The sequence below is a fragment of the Nanorana parkeri genome, unplaced genomic scaffold (assembly GCF_000935625.1).
Source record: "Nanorana parkeri isolate BGI_ZX_2015 unplaced genomic scaffold, ASM93562v1 scaffold662, whole genome shotgun sequence".
Lineage (NCBI taxonomy): Eukaryota > Metazoa > Chordata > Amphibia > Anura > Dicroglossidae > Nanorana > Nanorana parkeri.
This window is the reverse complement of record NW_017306930.1, coordinates 164,652-192,188: the sequence shown is the minus strand read 5'-3', so window position 1 is coordinate 192,188 and position 27,537 is coordinate 164,652. Positions and strand designations below refer to the sequence as shown.

General features: G+C 39.8%; 1 protein-coding gene across 1 annotated transcript in view; it reads right to left on the bottom strand.

Moving 5' to 3' along the window:
* INPP4B (inositol polyphosphate-4-phosphatase type II B) overlaps nt 1–27,537 on the bottom strand; it is a gene marked incomplete at its 5' end in the record, with an annotated part of 263,520 nt that overhangs the window by 92,055 nt on the left and 143,928 nt on the right. Inside the window, 3 exons of the mRNA XM_018563411.1 lie at nt 6,225–6,333; nt 18,876–18,980; nt 21,901–22,031. Coding sequence (XP_018418913.1) covers nt 6,225–6,333; nt 18,876–18,980; nt 21,901–22,031 — 345 coding nt within the window. The remainder of the gene's footprint in view (nt 1–6,224; nt 6,334–18,875; nt 18,981–21,900; nt 22,032–27,537) is intronic.

Genomic DNA, 27,537 nt, shown 5'->3' with positions numbered 1-27,537 from the left:
ATACTGGCTAATGCAAGAATGAATCAAATCATTTTAAATCAGTTTAAAGTTTGGTGACATTACTATGGGGTCTATGCACGAAGCAGCTGAAAGATCTAGCCGTAGCTTCGGCCGATCCTTAGGCTAGCTTCTGCCCCAGGACCCCTTCACTATAGCCCGTACAGCTCCCGAAGTCGGCCGGGCGGCTCAGTCGAGCTGAAGGCATATGTTTCGGCTCGAATGAGCTGAGGAGAAAGCCGAAGCTGGCCGAGCAGCCGGCCAATGGCCGGCAGCCTGCTTCTGACAGCTGGGCGGAGCCAGCCGTGATCTTATGGCTGGCTCCGGCCACTTGCAGAGAGATCAGCGTCCCTGGTTACCAGCTAACCAGGGACACTGATCTCCAGACAGCCTAACTCTCCCGGGCGGTCCGGGAGTCTCCCGCTCCCGGCCGCCAAGGAGAGAAACACTGCATTTTCCTTTTTTTATTCTGACACGGAGCAGTGTCAGAATAAAAAAAAATATATATATTTTTTTCACCATAGGAATGCATTGCTAGATTCCTATTGGCTATTTTAATTTGCAATAGCCAATAGCAAACTAGCTATTGTACCCGCCCTCTGCTGCAGTTCCCGCCCTCTGGATATTACAGACTTAAAAGTTCACTAAAGTTCCCCAAACCAGTTTGTGTCCTTGGGTTTGCAGACCCCAATATACATCTACAAATTTCTACCTAGCAATGGGGAAAAAAAAATACACCTAATATTAACCGTGAATGCATACAAACACAATATGAAAACTTCCTGCTAAATATATTGCATAAAACAGTTTTGAGTTTTTAAAGATTAAGAAAATGTTACATTTATATGTGCCTTCATCAAAATGAAGGCACAAAAAAAGTATACATTAAAAAAAGAATAAAATAAATTAAGGGGGAACCCCAATGCCCAAAAATGAAAAGTAGGGGCCTCCTAAAATTCTCAGCGAGAGTCTTGATCTGGCCCCTCCCGCCTTCCCTTCGCCAGGCCACATACCCTTTGCATTATGAGGGTGCTTTGGGTTCCCCCTTAATATTCCTACCAGGCTTAAGGGTCTTGTATAACTTTTAAGAGGAATACCATGCATTTTCTTTTTTTTTAACTCAGGGGTCCCTCCTGACATTCCTTCCACACCTAAAGGGTCCATGTCATTTTTTAGAATTCTTATTCTATTTTTTTACAACTTGTGGGGAGAACGGTCTGCTTTGGAAGACCGTTCTCCCCACTTTGGCATCTTCTTATTGTGAATAGCCTGTACAGCAGCCCTTCAGTTCGCAGTCGAGGCGAGCTGCAGGATTAGCTGAAGTTTCTGCTGAATCCTTCAGCTCCTTTGTAAATAACCCCCTATTATGATGCCCCCAGAGAATAGCAGTACTAGGCTCTCAACCTAATGGTTAAAAAATTTGTACCTTTTATTCTACTAATTAGTAATAAATGATTCACAGATAGCTGTGGATCCACCACTAGGAAATAATTGCTGACCATAGTGCTTTTCAGCAAAGAGAGTAATATGTCTCTTTTTGGTACATGTGAGTGCAATATTTGCTATTTACATAATAAAGTGTCACTGCAATAATGCGTTAGGTTGGTTCACACTTTTCTTTTTTTATTTAGTACTTTTAAAAAAAATTCCCACACTCAAAAGGCTGCAACAACTACACTTCACAAGGAGTAAATATTCCACCTACATTTAATTGTTCACTGTTGACCTGTCTAAAAAGAAATCTTGATCTGAATAGTAATTAATTAAAATTTTATTGGCATTTCCCTAAGCCTTTTTTGTCAGGTGCTCCACCCGCCCACTTTTTGATGGCTGCTTGTCTTCTGCAGAGCCCACTTGGTGATAAGCACTGTGCACCATGATATGCTGTGTCCCCAGTCTGTATGAATTGGAGGCAAGACAACACATCAGGGACCACTGCCTCTGTTCTATCACATGGGTCTGTCAACCCCCTTGTGCTAGTCACTGAATTAAGTAGAAATATTTTTTAAAATAAGGAAACAAAATAGTTAAAACATACACACCAGTGACCTGCGGCACCTCTTGTTCTGGGTGAGGCATTCCCCAGCACGTCACACCCCTCCCCCCGCCTTCCAAAGCCCCGCCGTCGACGGAAACCCCGCCCCCACCGGACAAAGCAGCGCTCCGTCCATGACAGGTTGCACAGCGGGGAGGATTTCCCCGCTGTGTAAGCTGTTAGATGCCGATCTGAATGGAGAAAAAGCTGTCAGCTTCAGACTTGAAGCTGACAGCTTTTTCCTCCATAATTCTAGGTGAGGCTCTGCCTCACATGCCTCCCCTGAAGCACGATTTTGCGGTTAGATATATTTGGTATTTATTAACTCACTAGTCTCCTCTTCTTTATTTAGTGGAACATTTTTAGATTATATTGTATTTGTGTGCACAAAAGAAGAAAAAAAACAAGAGGGGAATTTATCAAAACTGGAACAGACAAAATCTGGAGCAGCTGTGCATGGCAACCAATCAGCTTCTCTTTCTTTTTGAAATCTTAACTGAACAAACTAAAAAGAATAGTTGATTGGTTACTATGGGCAACTGCTCCAGATTATGTCTGCTCTAGTTTTGATAAATTCCACCAAATGTATTTTTGAGATCATTCAGAGTTCATTGACAGGTGTACTTGATCTAGCTTCTATTCTACTATTGTTGAAAAAAATACCAGACAAGCCATTTTGCAATTTAATGATATAAAATAAATAACCTTTCCATTTGAATCAACAACCAGCTACAATTTTCAAAAACTGGCAAACAAGTTTGTGTATGTTTCTTCTGTGCAACTATGATAACTGAGATTGATTTAGGCTCCATTCACATATAGTATTTGCGTTTCTCGCATGGTTTTCCGTGTCTTTCATTTGCACGGATTCCGCTCGTTTGTGTCTATTACTATAGCCGTGAACGTGCGGAATCCATTAAAAAATTGCACTTGTACTATTTTGTGGGCCGTGCGGTTTTGTACTGCTTGGCCGCCTCAAAAGTCTGAACAGTGCACATTAAAGTGCATTGTGTTTTATGTTTAGAGCAGCTCCACGGGTATTTGGACGGCTGAATACGTGTGGACCACCACTCCTGAGTGAATGGAGCCTTACTAAAAGAGTATAGCCTATTCACTTTGCATAGTGATTTTTTTTACTTTGCAGGTTCAATTTTCATTTCTCTTACTTAATGTGGTCAAGCCAAATAAAAATGTACTTTTCAAAGAATACTTGTTTATGTGCAAACAAAATAAAAATCAGGATTTTTGCTTGCATCATTTGATGTTTGAAGTCAGCACAGCGTTATCTCGTTCACTAACCTAAGTAAAAATTCACTTGTCATTGTGAAACATGCTCTACTTCATAGTAAATCAAACCCTTATAAAATCTCATATTCTGTTGTTCTCAGATGCCTAAAAAGAGACTGAAGTCACATTATAGGTGTTCCCAATAAAAAAAACTTTTGTAGGGTTGTAGGGGGATGAGGGGATGATGAGGGGGTTCAGAATCCACTGTTTTTTCTTATAACACATGCTATCCATTAGATGGATATAATGGAGGAAAATCCTCCCAATTGTGTTACAGTCAGTCAGTAAAGATGTAATTAATTCAAAAATCATTGCAATATCTATAATCCCCCTGGGGGGGGGGTTTTTGGGGGGGGGGGGGGTCAACAAAATTGTATTTTCTGTTGTATAGTTGATGAAGTTAAATTTTTCCCTAGAAATTTAGGTAAATGATCATTATATATGATCACTATATAATTGTTCACCATTAAAAATGTTCTAGCAGATTTATCCCATTCAAAGCACTGCCATGACCCGATTATGTGTTTCTATGGTTGACCCAGCCAGGCCTGACAAAAGAAATCTGTAAACCTTGACCATGATTGCTCCATATAAGAAAGCCTGATTGTTCCAAAATGAAACTTCTACAGTATTAGGAAAATCGTACGCCACAGTGCATAATTCAGCTTTTCTTCAATCCTTTCCCTCAAACTCTGCCCATTTTCTTTTTCTTTTCAATGTCAGGATCAGTAAAAGGTTTATTTGCCAAAATGGAACAAACATATGTAATTGCTATAAAAATAGAATAGAAGAATGTCTTAATTAAAGGGGAATTAGACCCAATCTACAGGCAAGGGTTATTTGCTCTATTTTCCTGTAATTGCTCAGTAAAAAGGACCCACATTTGTCCTTCGTCAGTAAGTCGCAACCCATGTCGCACTGCAATAGAACGCACAGCATTAGGGTACCGCACGTTCTGGTGCGGGCGTACGAACTGTGGGTGGGAGGTGCGTTTGGGGTACCACTCAAATGAATGGCAATGCAACACACCTCCCACACCAGAATGCATGGTAGGTGCGATTGTGTGGTACAGTGCGTTAACCGCACAGCACTATGCGATTAACGCACTGTACTAGTGTGAACGGGCCCTAAAAAACACTGACACAATCTGACACACTCACAGACATTCTGACACACATACACACTCCAAAAATGTTTTAATTGAAATTCATTTTTTTAACGAGAAATGGAGTGGATCCTCAGTCTGGGGTCCAGTGTGGGCTGTTGTGCTGTGACAGAGCTCCATCCATATGTGCATTGCTTGTACAGCTCCCTTGAGCGCCCTGCAGAAGGTGATGTTACATTGGCACCTCTATACGACATGTGAGGGAGCTGTAAGCAATGCACGCATGGATGGAGCTCCCTCACGGCAATAGCCCCATCCCACCCCACCTCAAGCTGACACTCGGCGATGGGCAGCATATTTTGAATGGCTGCTTGGTGTGAGAACTGACAGTGCTGCGCTAGGGGGAGGCTGAGAAGCCTCTCACCTAAAAAAGTGGAAGGCATGCGGCGACCCACTGAACATGGGGTCGCGACCCACTTTTGGGTCACGGCCCACCAATTGAGAACCAAGGCTCCAAACAATACTAGTTTGTACTAGTACTTCGTTATTTACAGTTTATAGAGAATGGTAGGGAAAACAAAACATGTCCAATAAGTGGTAAGTTCTGTGGGATAAACAACTTTCCTAATGAAAGAGGTCGGAGGAAAATTACCTAACTTATTCAATTTGACAGACAGTCTAAAACGTCTCAGAGAGGCACTGTTTACAACAAATGCAAAAGTGCATCACTAAACACAAAAGTTACAACTTGATGAGGATGGGCTATAGCAACAGAAGACCATAACAGGATTCACTCCTGTCAGCTAGGAAACAGGAACATTGGCTACAATAGGTATAAACATCACCAAAACTGGATAATAAAATATAGGAAAAATGCTGCCTGACTTGCCAAATCTCAACTCTTGGCAAAGCATGCAGATGGTGAGCTCAGAATTTGGCAGACACATCGCAAATCCATGAATCCTCCATCTTTCTGTCAACGGTTTAGACTGGTGATGGCAGTTGTGTAATGAGACAGGAAATGCTTCTTGGGACACAACAGATGCCCTAATAACAGCTAAACATATTTTGAGTGCCATACTATACCTGAGTATTGTTGCTGACCATGTGCACTCTTTACAAGTACTGGATAGGTGTATCTATGTCAAGCTCAAGTTCCTTATAAATCTTTCAACTCTGAAAGCTGGCAAACAGCTATGTTGAATAGGGACCTACCTAACTGGATACAAATTGGATCATTTAGGAAGGCACTATATCTGTACAATCTGCTTCAGAATTTACTGATTCTACGTAATATGGGGGCCTATCAAAGACATCCATTCAATTTGCACTCAATCAGACCTGCCCTTGCAATACAAAGTACTTGGCAGAGCTAAAGGGAATTGTACAAACAGATTATAGCATGTAGGTTCGGATTACTGCAACTGTACAATCAAATTGTAAAATGTGTATTCCTAGAAATCTGCAATTCACAATTGATAAAAGGCCCCATACATACATAAGAAGACCACAGAAGGATTTTATTGGACAAGTTTACATGTATGTTAAAAAGTCAAAGCCTGACATTTGCTTTTAAACTCTTAAGTACAAAAAAAACAACAACAGAAAAACAACAAAAGGTTAACCTAATAGATATCAGATATTTGCTTCTTGTAATCAAGGCTAAACTTTATTGCAAAAGATTATTTGCATAGTATATGAGCAGAAGTGAACCTGAAATGTAAAAAACTATACACAACATGTATCTTTTTTTTCCTATAGACAGTGCTGTTTAATGAATTTTAATTTCAAATAACTTACTTGCGCTTTTCTGTCTCAAACCTAGTGAGAAGTCTCCTGAGGCCGCCACTCTTAAATCCCTGAGAATGTGCTGCTGGGGCTCCAGTGGTAATGACATCATAGAGGGCATCTGGAGAAAAAAAAAATCATATAAGCACTTATTCTGAGCACAGCCAGGCAAAGTGAGAATAAGTCCTCAGTCAATGAAATAGAAAGAGTGCATCCATATTATTATCAAGTGATTAATTAACCCGAGCCAGCAGGGCCTGAAAGTTTGGAGATAGCTAGTTAATCTTCTCTCGAAAGTACATCTAACTAGATTTTAATAGTCACCAGATCCCTAGTTACATCTTTATTTTGCATCACGGCGTGAACCAATATGTTATAGTTTGCCCAGTTAGTAAAGAAATGTTTGAATTATGCATTAATTAAATGTAAATGAGACATTGCTAAGTATGCATATTTGTCATTATGTACAAGACTGCCTTTGGTCTTTCAGAGATGCAAGATGCTGAGACAGGCAGCAGAATCTTAAAATGAGAAAGCTTAAATACAGCAATAAAAGTTTTGCTTGAGCAAACTAAAAACTTTTTTTGCATAAGGTAAATTATGTTAATTGTTAGTACTGTAACCTCGACTAGATCATTTAGCAATCATAACAGTCGTAAATTATTATTAAATATAAGAATAAACTCTTGTATAATTGTGTACCAACGCATCACACCTATATTTTCAATTCAGCTTGAAAGTGTATTTCCACTTTTGCAGTCAAACTTGAGAAAACCTGAGTATGTTCCCATTTCCACAACATTGCTAAAAAAGAAATAAAACATGTCTAGCCTTTCAGATGTTTCTTTGATGATGGTCCCTGCACAGATTCCAAGCTACTCTGAGCAGTTGGAAAGTGAATGTAGATGGACAAACTGAGGGACAGACCGACCTACCTCTCATTAACATGCAATGGGGGAATTTACTAAGACTGGAGCAAACAGAATCTGTAACAGCGATGCATAGTACCTAATCAGCTTCCATCTTCAGCTTGTTCAGTTAAGCTTTGAAAATGAAAGATAGAAGCTAAATGTTTGCCATGCACAGTTGCTCCACATTCTGTCTGCTCCAGTCTCGTAAATTCCCCTCAATGTCTTTAACCCTTTGTTAGGACAGACAGTGTTCAAATCTAGTTTACAACTGATAATGAAATCTGCTGACACAGCACAGACAGGGTTAATTAGAATAAACCTAACTTCCCATAGCCTCCTACTTAATATTACATAGAGGGGAGGAGTTTTAAGTAAAAAATACTTAAAAATGGAAGCAGCAATTTTAAAATATTTTTTAATTTATGCAATGTGAATGGGAACATGTGAACCAAAGAGAAAACCGCATTGATAAATCCACAGACCAACGCATTTACATCCTGTCACACTTGTCTTCCCCATCCTACAACCAGACATCTTTAATGTGTTTCATCCGTTTTGGCTTAATCATAGAGATAGAGGCTATAGAGAGGGATTCTTATGTGCTTCAGTAATAAGAACAGCGGATGGTCAATCACAGTTAGGCCCCTTTAGCACTGTCTGATCAGGAGGGGATCCATGCACAGATCCCCTCCTGATCGGACGGTACAGATTGGATATCACTGCTGTGACATCCATGTCTGTCCAGTTTTTTCCTCCATTTATCGATGGAGAAAAAGAAACTGACATGAACGAACCCCATATTGGTCTATGGGGAAGTGAATATAAACGGAAATGTGTCCGTTTACAACAGATGGCCCCTGATCCGGCACAGTCAGGTCCGGCAAAACGGAACACTGTTCCGCTAATTTATCCAAACCTGGCCAGAGCTGGTGGGTGACCAAATATAGCAGGATGCCCATCCGTTTAGATCCGGCTGCCCATAGACTTAAATTGGGCATATGATCAGGTCCGCTTGAAAAATTTACAGGCGGACTTGATCAGAACACCCATCTGAAAGGGGCCTTACTCTTTCCACACCTACTCAGAGTTCAGCCATCTCCAACTCAATCCTTATAATCTCTGTAACAATTCCAGGCTGTCATTCCATGTATCACTTCTCACATAACCAATAACACTAACAAGGTTATTCACAAACGGGTGAAGAGTTTGGAGAAGGCAGGAGAAGTGAACCATCTAGGACAACATAGCTGAACTGGAAAGTGAGCTGAATTGGAAAATATTTCCAATTCAGCTATTTTGGCCTGGATTGTTCACTTCTCCTGCTTTCTCCTATCTCTTGACCCTTTAGTGAATAACCCTCAAAGTGTCTATTAATCGGATACATATACAATTGTTTTAAAACAATCACAGTGTATCTATTTCTCTCAAATTCACATGCTGTATTAATCTCAATGCATGAATTACCATTCCTCACTGCAAACAGAATTCCTCCCTACAATTAAAATCAACCTATAATGTATTATGCATTTAAAAGAATCAGAATCTGTAAAAGCCGAACCCTACAAAGTTAAACAATCTAAGACATCTTCATAAAAACCTACATTCATATAAATACATACATATAGTATGTTCCTTACTACAATGTTCCACTCTGCATACTGGCCTCCATATTCTATTCACTAAGCATCCTCACCCTGTCCACTGGACTATGTGTTCTGTATCACTCCACTTTGCATGCAGTATACACCACATCACCGTATTTTGTACACTTTGTTCTGCACATTGCTCTCTAAATTATCTCTAAATTATATACATCACTCTAGACACTGTGCTGTACATTCTACACTGCACCTCTCCACTATGTTCGTTGTACTTTATATACTTCAAAACACTTAGAGGATTATTCACAAAGCTGCCGAAGGCAGCCGAGTGAATAACCGGCCCAAAGTGAAGTGAGCCAAATGCTGTTCAGGCTAATTTCAGATTTACAAGGGCTGAAAATAGCCGAACATCGGCTTGCTTCGGCTGGCTTCGGTTCAGTCGAACATGCTCAGCATTTTCGGCTGAACCGAAGTGCAGAAGGAGTTCGACTCAGCCGATCCAACATTTGGATCGGCTGAGCCGAACCTCCGGCAGGCTACTTGCTGCCGTTCAGCCTATTCTCATAGGGGCCGAACGGCAGTGAGTGAATAGCTGAAGGCCGCAGAACGGCTTTCGGCTCGGCTATTTTGTTCAGTACCTCCGTGGTACAGAGCAGAATAGCAAATCAGTGCAAAAAGTAGCAAAAAAAAAAGAGTAGATAAAAAGATTTCCAAAAAAAAGACCAAAATAAAGATAAAAAAGTAAAAAAATTAAGATCATTGAAAAAACAAAAATGAAGATCAATGAAAAAAGAAAAATAAAGATCATTGAAAAAAAATAAAAATAAGAAACAATTGGGCGGAGCTAGCAGTGACAGCTAGCTCCGACCAACTGTTTCCTATTGGCCGGGACCTGTTAGATTCTTCAATGAATAACAACTTGGCGGAGCTGGCTGTGATCTCAAGGCTGGCTCCGTCAGTGACAGATCTGTCATTGCAACTGGCCGGAGCCAGCCGTGAGATCACGGCCGGCTCCGCCAAGTTGTCATTGTGTAATGACAGTTCAGCGTCCCCAGGTAGCCTGGCTCCGCCCAGCTGTCAGTTGCAAGGCTTTCGGCCGGCTTCGGGTTGCACCTTGGCTAAGTTGAGCCGAAGCATATGCCTTCGGCTCGACTGAGCCACTCGGCCAACTTCGGGAGCTGTACGTGCTATAGTGAATAGCCCGTACAGCAGCCCTTCGGTTCTACTGAACCAAAGGGCTCCGGCGGCTGAAGCTGGCCGAAGGATCAAAAGGATTCAAACTTCTCCACTGTGTACACTCTACAGATTAGTATATACCCTGCTATGGTCTACTGTCCTCCCTGAGATAGTATATTATTTTACCTGTTGTGTCCAAATGGGCACACTTTTGCTAGTATGTTACATTATGGCCGTAATTTGCTCTCTAGAGCAGCCATAATTAGCCGAGGAGCCCAATCACTAGTTTGTCTGAAGGGAGAGCATCCCAGCTCTTTTCTGAAGGAGATCTGGCAAATTCTTATCAAGTATATCCATATCCTGAAAGGAGGCAGCAGTGCCCAGTAACAAGCACTTCTACGTTAGGTGTCAGGTCATCATGGACTGTCTTTCCCTGAACTCAATCTTCAGGGTATAGGATAGCAGTCTGAGTCCTCTGAGCCATTTCCAAACAAAATCTTCAAAACTGGCTGAAATGTTATTTGCATAATAAAACCCTGACTGAGAAAAACTGGCCATGCACTGGTAGATTTTTGTAAAAAGGTGCATACTTAAAGGCCCATCAGAACACTTGATAATGAGACTTGATGAATGTCATTCAAAATGTTGTTTGCTTTTAACAATTGATTTTAGAATTAATTTTTTTCATTTGAGAAAAAAATTCAACCTGCTTTGTTATTTTTCACCACTACAGTCGCGACCCCAAATAACTATTAGCAAATCGAAGAAATGTTTAGAAAAAAAACACTTTTTTAAACAAAATTTGACTGGTTTAAGCAGTTACAAGAAAAAGAAATATAATTGCTGCAATTCCTGGTCAGAGTTCCGACCGTATGAGAGTCTCTTGGGTCCAAGTACTGTACAAAAAGCTTACTCTTGCTCTAACTCAATAAACAGCAGAACAAATACCACACAACTATGGGTGCCAGTGATCTCCACCGTTATCAATGAATCTTCATTCCAATAACACAGATGAGCCCCGCCATACAGCTGCATGGCTCTAACATGTTTTAACACAGACTTAAACATAGAGGACCTTTATGATTAAGCCTGTGTGGTGAAACATGTTAGAGGTGTCTGGCTGTATGGTGGGGTTCATCGGTGTTACTGGAATGAAGATTCATTAATATAGACGGTGGCTGGTGGCTGCCCGTGCTTGTGCTGTATTTTTTCTGCTGTTTATGAAATTCTACTGGTGTACAGCTAGATGAAGTAATGTTGCAGTCAGGATCTATTCTGTTAGATTCTACCAAAGAACTTGCATATCTTCAAGAACACGTTTTTTTAATTATCGATTAAGAAAATGGAAGCAGCATAACATGACCTGCTCCACAGCTTCTTAACACTCAAGAGTGAAATGAAAATAACATCTATTAACAAAGACATAAAGAGATCAAAGGCGTCTGAATCAAAACACATGTTATATGATGCCATTAGGGGATGTGGCACTTATCAGATTTTCAATCAATGCAGGAAAGATTCTGCTACAGACTTTAATTAAGAAGGGTGTAGGGTTTGTAAGGCAAAAAAGAAGTGGCTTGGACATGCCTAACTGGAGTTCCATGAAATGTCTGATGGCAGCAGATAAACTGCACTTCGTATTTTGCCAAGATATTGCCAGGAATGCATGTATATTATATTCCAGTGCTGCGTGCCCAAAAAGACTAAATAGTTTAGTATAACTTCTATGTGCAGAACAATTTTTATATCATATAAAATATGCTGCATTTGTATGTTTTACTTTCTAATGCTACAGTATACTACATTTATATACAATACAATTTACATACAATACATTTCAGATATATCTAGGACAATTTAAAACGGTTTAGCCAATTAAGAGCATAAGGCTTATTTAAAACAGACCTTTACTGCTTCTAAAATTGGACTAACCTTTCAAAGTACAATGCCATAAACCTCTGACACTAAATTGATTCTCTGTTGACTTTGTTATTAGTGAAAAGAAGCACTGTTCCTCTATATTGCACCCAAATGTAATTTATGCTTGGAAGGGGTATAGTCAGCCTGCTTGTACTAATAAAGTGCTTTCTAATAGTACAGTAATACAGTGCTGTCTAAAACACTGTCTAATAATGCACTAACACAAGGCTGTCTAATAGAGCAGTACTATATTGCTGCCTAACAGTGCACGGCCCATTCACACTTCTGTCTCAATTCAAATGCAGACTGTCTCTCTACAGACAATACGTGGGCTATCTCTCTACAGGCAATCTGTGGACTATCAGGTCTATTCACTGAAGGGTGAAGAGTTTGGAGAAGACATGAGAAGTGAACAATATAGGACAACATAGCTGAACTGGAAAGTGAGCTGAATTGGAGAATTTTTCCAAGTCAGCTATGTTGTCCTAGATTGTTCACTTCTCCTGTCTTTTCGAAACTCTTCACCCTTTTGTGAATAACCCTGTATGTCTCTACAGATAGCACGTGGGCTACTCCTTTATAGACAGCACATGTACTATCTCGCTGTAGACAGCACGTGAACTATCTCGCTGTAGACAGCACGTGGACTATCTCGCTTTAGTAGCATGTGGACTAGATCGCTGTAGATAGCATGTGGACTATCACTCTTTAGACAGCATGTGGACTATCACTCTTTAGACAGCATGTGGACTATCACTCTTTAGACAGCATGTGGACTATCACTCTTTAGACAGTATGTGGACCATCTCTCTATAGACAGCATGTGGACCAGCTCTCTATAGACAGTATATGGACTCTCTCTCTCTCTCTCTGTAAACAGTGCCGTGTTGGTTCAGGCGGTCTATCTGTCACCCTCTTGTAAATATACAGCAAATGATGCTGCATGTGGGTTGGGGCTGCATTTCTATATGCACTGCTGGCTAAAATGATCTGTTCTTTTCATTCTATGATAGCTTTTGTGCTGCTCTATCCACAAATGAAAAATGGTTTAATAACATAGTGAAAATAGTTTTAATTTGCAGCAATCTGTATTGCTCAATTAGATATTACATTTCAGTAGTTTAGAACAATCACAATAATGAAAGCTATGCTGTTGCTGACTGGGTTACTGCACATCAAAGCCATAGTCTACTGACATCAGATTGACCAGCTGTGGCCAATCACACGGCAAGAATGCTTATCTACCAATTAGTATTTAGTGAAAGCCATGTTATCCTACTGTGGTAGTGAGGGCATCGTCGCAGCAGTTAGCAGTTACAGACTGGTACATCTACTCAGGTACCCTTGAGGATGCATTAGCATTAGTTTAACACAAATAACTACCTCATGATATCAAGCCACTGGATATAAACATGCCACAACATTTTACAACGCAGAGTCTGAAGAGTAATGTAACCGTCAACAACTTTTGTCATGTATTATAAAACACTGCAAATGTACCATCTCCATCTTGACAGGTGCTTTCTTCTCCCAGAGATATGCTCTGAGTGCTGCAGAGAGTGATCATATCTTTATGACACTCACAGCTCCTGTTACTCTTACATGTCATTTGCATAATGCATGAAGATGAAGAGAAGAATTCAGTACAATCAGAGCCACACCATGCAAACTGAAGGTTATTTTGCCTGTCAGCAGGAGGCAAGGCAACACAGGCTTGTTTCTTTTACTGAAGATTTCCTCATTACACATTTACATTTTTGTCATTTTGTTCTTTGTGCTGCATTAGTTCCCCGCTACAGAAGTCTTGATTAAACTTGGTAAAAGATACTGGAAAATTACTAGCAAGAAATAAGTCCTTTCTACATATGGGTCCGCGCCGGGCTGCTGGAAAAAAATTGATTTATTCCACAGACTTTTTATAAGACTTTGTAGAAATGGGTATATAAAATTGAAGCATGGTTCCAAGGCTATGTGAAAACACAGCACAATAAACTGAAGGCTTGCTCGATTACTGTCTAGGGCAGCATCATTTGTCTAAGTATGTGTAAGTCACTCCTCCCAGCTGACCACTTTCAACACACTGTGTACCAAGGATCTATGTTTCTCCCCCTTTATAGCTTCCCTGAGACATCGCTCTGTGAAGAGAAATTGTTCTTCTTTTCACACAGCTTTCATGCTGCCCTACTTCTCTTTCTAAGCCTGAGAAGAGGTCTTGCCCTCCATAGAGAACAATCAGTGTGGGAAATCTTATGCCGGACCATTATACAATCAACAAAATAACAAAATAACTTCCGACAGCAGCGCATATACAACCTTTACATACTTATTCTTGTATATCTAGAACAATCATCACTAAGTTATTACAATTTACCTTTATAAAAAAGCGTGTGCTGGTCCCAGGTCTGCACTTCTGGGGGATAATAGATTCCTCTGTTATGACAATCTCAAGAGTTTTTATGTAAAAATACAGGGCCGAACCTATAATGAGGCAGCCTGAGACGGCTACCTCAGACAGCATTTAACTGGGTCACGTTTGGGGTCGCTGTGGGGGGGGGGGGGGGGGGGGGCAGCTGTGCCTGCTGCCCCCTTTCTTGTCAGAGCATCCCAGGTTGCTAAGAGCAACCTGTGACGCTCCGGCTGGCATCCCACCCAGCTCCTGGCAATCAGTGACTTTAGTGAGCTGGGTAGGACACCAGAAAGAGTCGGACCCAGAGGTAGCAGTAACCACCACCCTACAACCACCCATGGCCTCAGGCGGTGAATATTGAATGCACCTGCATACTAGAGTTGTTTTTGATCATGCAATCAAAGCTTACTTGCAAAAATCTCTTTTATGTAGTGAGTGCTGCCTTCTGGTTTGCCTATCACTTTCAACAGCTTCCTGGATTGCCCGTGTGCTTTGCATCTTGATGTGACGTAATCTCAATTTCCCAAGACTACATATCCCATCATGCTTTGCTTCCAGCAAGAAATTATGATGTCACATTGTGGAAAGTTCACACGTTGAGTTGTAGTTCAGAAGGCAGGCTTAATAAGATTGGTGACACAATGCTGTGCATATTCACAGGGCTGAGTAAAATTGTATCACTGGACTGAGGAAGTACATCCTACAAGCATCCATCTTCAATAGGTTTACAAATCTCTAGATTTAGAACTTATATAAATTTAATATAGAAATACATATCTATTTTTCGTTTTTGACCCCAGATACCCTCCAGGACCGGTTCACACCAGCTCTGGTGCGTTCCAGCATGATTCGCTGCTGGATTGCACTAGGCCGTATCCCGGCGGGCTTCCTGCGTTCAGAGGCGGGAGGGGGCGTGGCGGTGCATTGAAGTCAATGGCACTGCAGCCACGCCCCCACCCGCAGTGTGATCGCCCTCACTGGAGCGCTTGGTAAAACAATGTTAATGAGGGAGCTGGGGGAGGATATAATAACTATGATTAACTCTGTCTGTACAGTGCTGACAAATCTCATTATCAGTTATAAATTAGACATGAACACTGTCTGTCCTAACAAAAGGTTAAAGAGGCATGGAATGTTAGCGAGGAGAAGCTCAGTCTGTCCCTCAGTTTCACTTTCAAACTGCTCAGACTGCAATCTGCACAAAGGCCTTCACCACAGAAACATCTAAAAGGTAATCATTTTTTTTATCCCACCTTTTATACATTTTTTTTTCTTTAATAATTGTATTGTAAGCACATGGTGCTTGTATAGCTTCAGCCAGGAATTGACAGCTGCCAGTGGCAAGATTATGGAGACGGCAGCTGAATGTAAATACAGCAGGTAGTGGGCTGGTGCAATAGCCAGCCTGCTATTGGCCATTTTAAATAGCAATAGCCAATAGCAGGCTGGCTATTGCACCCGTCCAATGCTTGCTCTGCCCTCCTCCCAGCGTGGAGGAGGGCACAACCAACTAACCAATCCAACCAACTAATCGATAATGAGCATAGTTTACAACTATGCTCATTATCGATGATCAAATAATCGATTAGTTGGTTGCAGCGCTACTGCAGTGGCTACAGCAGAATTTGCTTGCACACTCTGCATTGCCATACCTGTGTGTGTAAGAGATGGTGAAAACGCTGCAGCAGCTGAACTGTTGTCACCCTAGGACTGGAAGTTTCGGTAGTATGATTTAATTGAAAAAGAACGTATTAAAAAATTAATTACATTATATTAAATTTTTTGACATGAACATAACTTTATGTGTAATCTTTATCTGAAAGAGTGGCACTTCTAAATCAGCAGTGTCACTAATAATAATTATTTAATTAGTAGCCTAATTGCTTCTATGTTACCATATAAACTCTCTCTGGTTTAAAAAAAAAAAAGTGAGTATCTTTACAAATTGCACGTTCAATAGTTAACACTTAGAGGTGAATCTTTCTGAACGTTCGTCCTGTGTGAATAAAACCAAAACCAAAACCAAACATTTTTACTTATATTTTCTTTTCAGGTTGAAAGTATGTAATGTAATCATTATGGCAACTAGATGGCGCTGAGGAGCATAGGGAAAATTTATTTCCTATGCGCCTTAGCTCCAGCTAGTGGCCAAAATTCAGTATTACATTACATACATTGGACTCAAAAGGAAAATATATCTAGGAATGTGTAACGTTCAGAAAGATTCACTCAGTGAACTGTTTATAAATAGACACCTTGGATTTTGCAGTGACAAAGTACGTTCCTTAATAAATCCATGCCCCTTATATAGAAGCCACGTCTTTGGCCACTATTCTGTTTTAGCCTTTAAAAAATGGCACACTTTTGTAAACACTGTCAAAGCAGATTACACTAGTGGATTTAATCTAGAATTGCCATCCTCGATTTAAAAAAAGGTAAACGGATTTCTGCATAACCCTGCAGCTAATCTGAGGCAGAATTTGAGACTAACATGATTTCCCCTGCACCATGGTTTTATAGCTTCAAGTCTGCAGTCTGTGAATTATGCAAAATTACAGAGATAGAAATCTCTAAATGCTGAGTGCTGCTCTGCTAGATGTTCTTCTGCCCCCTTATTGATATGCAAACATAAAAAAAAGTTGAATGGTCTGTCTTGTATATAAAAGTGTAATATATACAGGGCCAACTGATCGGAAGCCGATTAATCGATTATTGAAAAAGTTGACAACTTTTTCAATAATCGATTATAATCGATTATGTCGATTAGTTGTTGCAGCCCTAATATATTCATGATCATACATCAGACTGTAAATATCCCAGCTGCGTGCTAACTGGGAAACTTTGCCTTTAGCACGCACAGGAGGCCCTAACTGCCTCTAGCTTATCACATGAATAACTTGTCATATCTGTGCTACTGATAAAATGAATATTTCCCCATGGTAATAATGTTTTACTTGTGATAGGTTTTCCTACAGAATAAGACCACCCAAAATGTATGTTTCAGTAAATGCAGGGCACCTAAAGGTATGCCCTAAGCAAAACTGACAATCAAGCTTGAGATGAATATAAGCTACTTGGCTTGTCTGCATGGGCTTCTTTTTGTTTTTAATCTAGAGATCGGAGAACCTTTTTTGCTCAAATGTTTGTAATACAGGAGAGTTATTTTCAAACAGCCCCTGCTGGCTCCTCTGTGTATCTTTGTTACAAAAGGTCCATGTTAATTCCCTCCCCTAGTTGACAAGGACGCCCTTTCTGCCCCAAAGAAAGAAACCAATGTCATATCTCATTTATGTTTTTTCAAAAAGTGTTTGGCTACATTAGACAGTCGGAGAGCATTATAGCCATATTGCTCACCAATTCTGTACTATACCACATATATCTTTGCTAAAATGAGTAAATTTTTTATGATATGCCTCTTCTATAACTAATAATGTCACAGTTTTGGTGTTGCTGAGTTCACTACAGTAACAGTAGGTATTAACCTCGCATTTAAAAGACCTCACCGTAGATAACCAGGTTCTAGACTACTTTTTAGTATCATAAAAACTTGGTGACAGAATAGAACTTAAAAGTTTTAAGAAGTTTCTTACAGCCACCAGTCAGATTCATTCCTTCCTTGAACGTCTGACTGACTGGTGATACATCCCGGAGATAGAAAGATGGGAAGTTGCTCTAGGACTTCTGAAAGCAAACCAATTTGAGGAGCTTGTTGGATTTTGAAAAAGTTCAACGTGTACCTGGTCAACAGCCTCAATCCTCTGCTACCTCTGCTAAAGGAAACACAGTAGGGTTTCCGACATTTGAGGAGCTCTTTGGATATTTTGTTGTAGTGAATTACATAGTACTCATTTTAAGGAAAAAACTTGGGATTCTGTTTTACAGTTCTGGAACTTCCTGGATAGACTTGTTGCCTTAAAATGTTCTTACTGGTCAGCAGCATTTTTTGTGGTACTAAAATGATAAAGTCAGTTTTCAGGGCCCTAGCTCTACCCAAACACTGGGTTTGGCAAAGACTGCCAGTAGTTCACAAATGGCCTGCCCCTACCGCACATTCCTATTGCCCTGTGAGGTAGCCCCTCATAGTGATGGGCCAATAGGAATATACTGCTTAGTGATTGGGCAGAGCAAGGGTACTAAAAACTGCAGCTACCCTTCATACGTTACAGTAGTTTGTTTTTTTAAAGAACTTTAAAGTGACTTTTTTTGAAAAGAACTGTGAGCCACCTCACAGTTTCTTATACATCTTTACTGTGGTCACATATTTTTTAATAAACAGTAATAAGCTCTATGGGATAAATAACAAGACAGTACGCTGCCTGCCTTGTAGCTTTGTTTGACTAAAACGTCAGACCATGCTTAATGATTAGGTATGAGGATGCATCTGTGTTGTAAACCTTGCAAACTGCAAGCCCATAAAAAAAGGCTTTTTTCAAAAGGCTGCAGACAGAGAGATACATATGTGAAAAGGATTCTAAAGCTCCACCTGCTGGCTCAAAAACAGAATGCAACATATTAATGTCAATATTACATGTTTACCTGACTAAAAAATAACTTTTTTTTTAGATCTGAACAACAAAGATAAAAAGGGATATCGAAACTACTACACATTACCTTTAAGAACCTACATTTTTTACCATCAACAATTTACCTTTTAGCTTTTGGCTGTGAACACGCATTCTTTGCAAATGGAGATTAATTGGAACAAATTCTAAACTCTTTTCTCCTTTAGTACAGCTGGATTTGAAAGAAGACCCTGGGGAAAAAAAACAGGAATTAAAAACTGTAAGAAGCACCATGTTCTGCAGCAAGCAGATGGTATTTTTTTTTCTTTAAGCCTGTGTGGGGTGCATGCATTGTATCTTTCCAGTTCATCTTTCCATTTTAATGTGCACTTGATTTTTAAGAAATGAAAAGATTTTTTTTTATTGCTGCATCCCAGCATGCACCTTTTCAGTAATCTGCAGAGCAGTATTTAATGTGCAGATATGCTAATGCATTTTAAGTGACAGACATCCCCTGCTGTCTTCAACAGGGGCCCAGCATGGTGAAAATGATGGTACATTTATCACACATTATGTTTTGGCTGCTCTTAAAATACAGCATTATATAAAGCCAACAGCTGAAGTTCAGCTCATTTTTATTGACTTGTCAAAATAAGAATAATGAACGGAAGGTCCTTGCTTTAATATTCCGGTCCTTGGTGAACTATCTTGTTTCTAGTTAGGTTTTATGTTATTTTGCTGTGTGGCACTGGTGCATAAAGGTTTTTTCAGAAACAGTTCTCATTAATGAAAGAATGACAATGCTGTTACAGGAAGCTTGCCAAGGGTCCACTAAGACCACTAGAACGAATGGTGTGCTTTCAGCAGGAGTCCATACACCCAGGGGGGCACTAGTGTAACTGTAGATAGTCAGCGCAAGCAGAAGATAATGGCTTTTTAGTAAATGCATTCCCTTGATGTCAGTTCGTCTGAGCAAAATAATAGCAAATAAGCCTTTTGAATGCTTACTGAACTAGATTATCTATTGGCAGCCGTACTGACCATAATGCATCCTAAGGGTGACACATGGATACTCCTCTAGTAGTCTTGCTAATAAACCAGACGGCAAGACAATGAGACTTGCACTATAAATAGCTAAACAAGAGTGTATGCTATGTTTAGTTCTTTATATTTGATCATTTGAGTTTAGGAAAACATACTATTATGAGAACTGGCTGAGATTATTTTGTTCTGTTTGTATAAAATGTTACTGAAATCCATCAGTATATTTATAGCAATTAGAAAACAAAGTAAACTGTAAATAAAAATTACAGAAACATAATAAAAACAAGTAGTTTGTGACTCAAGGGCAGCACTAATTTGTGAATGTTCACTCACTCATTACTAGAAGTAACTCATAACAACCAATCAGAAATCAACATATTTTAGGCCTAGATGTGCACATGTTTTTTAAGGGAAGACATCTTCTTGTGTAACTCGCCTATGGACTAAAAGCAGTGAATGCATGGTGGTAATTTTTCTTTCCACTTACAAATAGAAGATAGAAGGATTGACTAGGGCACAAGGACATTTTCAAACAAGTTCCATGAGCAATAAGGAATGCCTCCAACATCAGAAATGCTTAATATTACTTCCTAGAGGGAGTCCTAAATGTCCAAAGTATTGCTTTGGAACAGCATAACGTTATAATTAATGAATTAGCTTTAATCGAACAAGTGCTTTTAAACTTAGATTTAGTCAAACTGCTTTCTAGATGGTACTATACTCCAGTACGGGTTCATCACGTTTCCTTCGGTTTCGCAGACATGTTGGAGATGCCAAATGTCAGAAGGTACATATATACACACATATGGTGGCCCTGCCCCGTGATAAAGGCCTTTTGGGCAAAGGTCTTAGCTTTGTATGATAAAGCACATTCCACGACTACTTGCAATACACCTACTTTAACTTTACTGTCTTTGTTCCCGGATTCAATATCAAAAGCTAAAAAGACGGTTTTATGTTTGTTTGTTTTTGCGGTACGGCAGACTATTGCGAGGCACTGGAAGTCTGCCCGTGCCCCTCCTATTATGGAGTGGCTGAATAGTCTGAGCGAAATCGCACATATATAGAAATTAGTAGCTATGGACTCTGATCACAGTGAGCGGTATAGGCAGCTCTGGGGAATGTGGAACTGCTTCCAGGACTCTGAAAATTTTACAGTATTAGTGACCACTTTTGCTGATTAACAATGTTTTTTTTTTGGACAAAGGGTCTTTTTATTTTAAGAATGATTACAGAAAGGCACTAATATGATATTAAGTAAGCTTCCTTGAGCTCTCCATACATACCCCCTCCCTCTCTCTCCCCCTCCCACCTCTTTTTTTTGGGGGGTGCTGTGTTCCCCTTCCTTTTTATGTTCCAACGTTATATGTTAATGTGTTAGGGTGTTAGTGTGGCTGGTCCATCAATAGTACACATTCCACTTCTGCCCCCCCTACCCCCTCCCCTTCTCTTGTCTTGTCCTGTGCTCCCCACCCTCTGGCTCTCTACCCGTCAACATGGTAACTTCAGCAACATCCCATGACTGCAACCCCCACACTCAGGCAGGGGTCACGAGAGGATACCCTCCCCTCAAATGCGTTGCATTGATGCCCATGGGGTTCTCTCATGCTTCAATATACCATGTATGCTACCTTCTTGATGGTGCTTTGATGCATGTATACCATAAGCGCCCGGACCTGCGAGTCCCCACGGGCACAGTTTCCGTTTTTTCTGTATACAACAAATAATCTGTTAACCTGACCTAAATAAAGAATTTATAAAAAAAAAAAATAGTACAAATAGGACGGTGATAATTGCATGGTATACCCTTGAGGTAGATGTATGGATATAGTTGTATTCTATTTACTATGATGATTTTTTAATGATTTTTAAGGCTGCTGTATGTACGATGGTGGATGTTTTGTTCCGTGTTATGGTAATTTAATAAACTTAATTTGAACAAACTTAGATTTAGTTTTTAGTTACTGTACAACACTGCTCTTGGCACCATGTAATTAAACAGAGGTCACAGGGCAAACCTTTTTTTATAACTACCCGACTGAACAGTGGTCTACCTGTACATTTTAACCATACCATACAGATAAATGATTCATACAGAATTAGAATTACAAAGCAATCGATGTTTACCTGTATATTTTTCTAGCTCTGTAAGGCTTTCCTTGTAGATGGACACCATCTCTTCATAATGAGTTATTACACTTTGCCGCAGGTTGTCCCAATGTGGAGAGAGGTCACCAAGTTCCTTTAGTTCATCAATTCTGGTGAGGAAAAATACAAAACAAAAAAAGATTCAATAATCATGTTTTTTCCAAGCGGCAGCTTCTACATCAAAAAACATTAACATCCAAAAAGCACCTGTATGTCCACGGTTCTGGTGCTCAACCTGCATCCTAAGAACTACACACCTTTAGGTATTTGTGGTACAGCAGCTAGAAGTCAATGCTTTTCCTGTAAAAGCGCTTACTCAGGCCAATGAAAGAGTATATTCATTAGACTAGCTGTTGCAGTAATATCGCTAGTCTCTTACTACCCCCTGCAGCAAGATTCAGTCTACAACTTCTCCTAAAGCATGTCTGCAGTTTGAGCCTCTTCTGCAGCATACTCCAAGTCTTTGACCATCTCCTGTAGTGTGTCCACAGTCTTTGACAGTCTTCTTTAGAACTACATATGCTAAACAATATGTGCAATCATCGGTGATTGCATGGGGCAAACTTGAAGCCCCTTAAACTGAGTAAAATAACCACAAGTGGTCCACAGGGTGCTTAAAACATACCAGATTTCTTCTTTACCCAGCTAGGAGGATGTAATGCAAAAATAAAAATGTTATCATTTACGTTTATAGCTGCTGTAAAGTTGGGGAGCACTCGCACAGGGTCTTTTTATAAACAAGAGTTTTTATTTTTCCTCTTCAAGGCAATCAAATGAAAGCTTAACTTCAGCCAAAATTCAAAGCAAAGTCTGTATCTTTGGCACGGTAATTAAATGAAAAATGTGTATCACGACTTGTTCTAGAGTCCCAAGCCTGGGGAAATCCCTTCCCAGGCATATGAATCCTTTATTCTCAGCAACATCACAGGTCTCTCACGCCACAGCCGACACCTTTCTCCTCACAACACCCACCCAGTTGCTGACTTTTAAACCGCTTCCTGTGGCAGGAAGATTAACCCTCTGGTGACCCTTAAAGGGACCACAACCGAGATAGTGGTGACATATATCGGCCATCAAAGCACAATAAAGGTTTACCTAACTGACTAACCTAATCTAAGGTATGTGTAACTGTTGTGTTACAAAAGTTTAGAACGTGTTCTAAAATGCCTGGAACAGTCACATTCAGTGGTCCCTTTGTGGAGCCTAACTTGCTTCCAATATGGCTGTCTATGACTGAGGTTGGAGACCATTGTGGTAAGGCATGACTGGGCAATTGAGTGCACTAATTTTACTGTATTATTCATTAAATTGGAGCAATCCTTTTAGCAAAAATTATGTACCAATACACCTTATTTTCAACACCACACAGCTTATTCAACAAATGCAATCAAGCCTTCCACACTGATTAGGGATCAGTAGCAGTCCGACTGCGGCCGGAAGGCACTGGATCGCATTGCGGCCAGCTCTGTTTTTTTGGGGAGTGGGGGGTATGGGGGGTGAGCGTGGTGGTCCATTGAATTGAATGGCACCGTAGTCACACCCTCCGGCCGCAATGTAATTGGCTGCACGGAAAGGCAAAGGCGGTCTGGTCCAAAAAAATGCTGCAAGCACAATTTTTTCAAACCGGCCCGCTAGCATTGATGTATCTTGCGTTCCCGTGCGGCCAATCGCATTGTGCCTGGAGGGCGTGGCTATGGTGCCATTCAATTCCATGTACCACCCTGCCCACTCCCGACCTACAACAAACTGAGCCGGCCACAATGCGATCCAGTGCGTTCCGGCCACAATCGGGCCGGAACGCACTAAGGATGGTGTGAACGAGGCCTGAAAGACTTTATTACACTATGATTCAAGCTATGATAAAGATGAGTGACTATATAATTTGTGGTGTTGTGGTTTACATATTTTTTCTTGGACATTCTTCATGAGTCCATTGTGGAACTGCAGCTGACTATTCTATTTCTCAGTCCTCCCTGCCAGATAACAGTAAAATGTGCCCTGTGATACAGTCATGATGGTTCTTTATTAGATTACACATTCACAAAATAATCAAGAAAAAAACAGTGGATACAGTTATTACAATTCTGATTCCTGATTTGCTGCTACCAAGTCATTAGTTTTAACATACAAATCCTGAACTTCCAGCAGTTTTACTTGCAGAAGTGCATACAATGTATAAGTAGGATAATATATTCACTTGGAATTGTCAAGGGAGGTGTATTTGTATTTTTTTTTTCTATAGCCTGTTCCTCTTATCTCTATAGGTTGAACTTGATGGACTTGTGTCTTTTTTCAACTTGACTAACTATGTAACAAATTCTTCAAATTGCATAGCAACATATAAATCATACAAACTCTCTAATGACTTTTCAATTTAAACCTTGACACACACCTGAATTTCTAACTTGTATTAACGCTGCATGGAACAGAATGTGCCAGGGGCTATAAAGGAATACTTGCTTTGATAAATATTAGACTTTACAGTTTAGAAGCCACATAAAACAAAATACGTTATTTGACTGATAGAAGCTATCCAAGCTTGTCAAGCACCTGATGGGTGCATTGCATGCCAGAATCTGCGTTTTTAACTGAACCTGGTCTATATATCAAAACAAAGTTGTAATGTATTCTCAGAGAACAGGCAGATCACAGGAATCATGGCTCAGATTACTAATGTTAGCACCATGGGGCTTTTGTAAGTCCAACAACCAACTTACTGTATGTGCTTCCTGTAACCTGTGCTGGACTTTTTCAAAAGCCTAAGGAGTAGCATGATGACCTCTTTTATGAAAGAGGTCCAAGTTCTCTCAACTTCTCTCCATAATGTAATAATGGTCACATTCAACCTTCACAGCTGGCATCCCTTAGGAAAACATCTAATACTACAGGCATACGTCTTATCAACAATATCCTTGATTCTAATGTCGAAACAGTACAGATGGGTCTAATATATGCTAAACAGAAAATACCGATTCTATGAATAGTAAAAGGCAAGAATGAAGGAGTGTCATCTTACAAACCAGAAAAAATTAACTATTATGTCAAATCCTCCAAGCAAATTAACAATTCCCTTATTCAGCACAACGGTATAAGCAGCATATTATCCATAACAACCAATCAAAATCTGTTTTGTGCTGATCTGGCTTCAGTAAAATGAGTTTTAATTGTTTGCTATGGGATACTGCATTCATACACTTATAATGCTTAATGAAGAAGCCTGCAAGTGTTTAATAATTAAAAGTAAGCAAACATAATTCCTAAAAGTCAGACATGTAAAAAATAAGATGTATTTTTTTCCGTTTAAACATCACATAGAATAAGAAGAGAAAATGCAATTATATCTACCATGAGAGATCATTTGCACTGGTTATGCTGTGCATGCTGCAGTGCAACCAAAAATTGCTGCAGAGTACAAACATTTCAGTGTTATCTGTTTTACAAACAGTAGACATGTTTGATACTGTATCCTCCACTGGTTTGCTAGGTTTGCAGCTTTATTATTGCCTGTTCTGCTGTAGAATAGAGAAGCCCATTAAATGATGAACTGTATGATACAAGGTGTCAGGGACATCTGAAGTTTTATTGTGGTGTGTCAAGAGTTGGAAAAGGGTGGGGAGCGCTTCTCTATGGTATACAATGCTCTCTTCAACTGATAGCTTATCATGTATTTGATTTCTTCCCAGCAATTGCTCAGAAAAACACTGGTAAACGTTATCTACAGATAGTGATTGTCGAGAAATACATGTGCCCACTAGTGGTTTCAGATTTGCATATATAAATTTACTATGAAAATGGTTACATAACAATAAATTATGCAACATAGTCCTTGATAATTACAAGCTAATGAAAGTGAAAACTGTAGCAAACTTTTGGTGGACCAATTCCTTGAATACCTGTTGGAGATATTTCTTGCCTAGTGCCAAAATTCATATACATACATACATACATACTTACATACATACATACATATATTGACACACCTATAGACACCAAGAACATTGCCTGTACCCAGTAAAAAAAAAAAAAATCTCTAGACACACATCTATCTTTCTCATGGCTTTCATGTATGTGAACACAGAAAAACTGTATGTAGTCAGTCAATTCCAATTAGAGTAAGCTCTCAGGACATCTCCACAAACAGTACAACATTGACTACAAAAGTAAGGTTGGTTACGTGGTAACCGTTTGGTTACGTGGTTGGTAATGTGGTTTGGTCATTTACAGGTGCAATGAGCTATAAATAGCTCTGGAACGTTAGGGAAGCTCCTTTCAGCTATTCTGAACATGTTCTTTTGCCAAGAATGCCTAACCCTTGCACTAACCATAACCACCCTTTGTTTATAAACATTGTTTATAAATAAAGTCATCTTATCATGACAGCACTGACATGGTCATCACATGGTTTTGTTGACAAATAAAGGGTTAGGGTAAGCATTAGCACTAGGGTCAAGGTTAACCTTAGGATTGGCTTTCTTCCCCTCCCCTCATATAGAGGGGTTTTCTTAAATTGTACTGCAAAACTGGAAATACACTTTAAACTAAGCACTTTGTGTGTGAAATGTGCTTTTTCTGCTACCGGTTTACTTTATGTATCTATATTCTTTAGTCTAACAGTAAGAACCTTGGGCTCTACTTTTTGGATCTCTTTGCATGTGCTCAGAGTGGGCAAGGTCTGGGAACCACAGGAGACTCATGTGAGCTTAGGAATGTGCAACCAATTCTCTTTGTGGCAGCAGAGATTGTTTATGTTTGGCTCATGTGATTACCATGAGAGTTCTGAAATGGTGATCACATGGCTTTATCGACCAGTAAAGGTTTAGGGTAAGCATTAGCACTAGGGTTAGGGTTACCCTTAGGGTTCCCTTTGTTTATCAACAAAACCATTGATTACCATTTCAGCAAGTACATGATGATCACATGGCTTTGTTAGAAAATAGCAAATTGATTTTTTTTTTTTTCAAGCGAATTTTGCCAATATTGATAACATTTTAGAAAAGGCAAAATCAGCCATTTTGCTGCAAAATCAATTTCAGTGAAATTGCTCTGCTCATCCCTACTTTTGAAAATACCAGTTGCCTGGCTGATATGCTAACCCTCTGGCTGTGATTATTTGGGTCACTGTCCCAGAACAAGTATGTAGATAAGGACCTATGACTTTAGTTCATTCTTCCTGAGCTGCAAACTTGTTCTGGGTCAGCGATTCAAAGTACTGAACTCAGCCAAAAAGTAAGAATTGCAACCTAGCAAGTGACATTTTCAGAAGGAAGTTAGTTGTGGCACTCTCTGTACTTTTGCCATACCATGCTTGCTGATCAATTATTTTGATGCAATTTTTATCCATGAGTCTTTAATCTTGCAGGACTTCTACTTAATATTTTCCTGTTTATAAAACATTCAAGTACTTTTTCAATGCATAACATGTAAAAGAAAAAAACAAATAAAATTTGACCAAATATACATTAAAGTCCATGCAAAGTCAAACCTAAAGAATCCATCATAGTGTCACAGGGTGCTACTATTGCTTGTCACAAGATGCTAAGCGTTTGTAGAAAGAAAAAAGCAGTTTCACACTGTCAGTCAAGCAGCACAGGGCTGGGCAGACGGTGTGGCAAACAC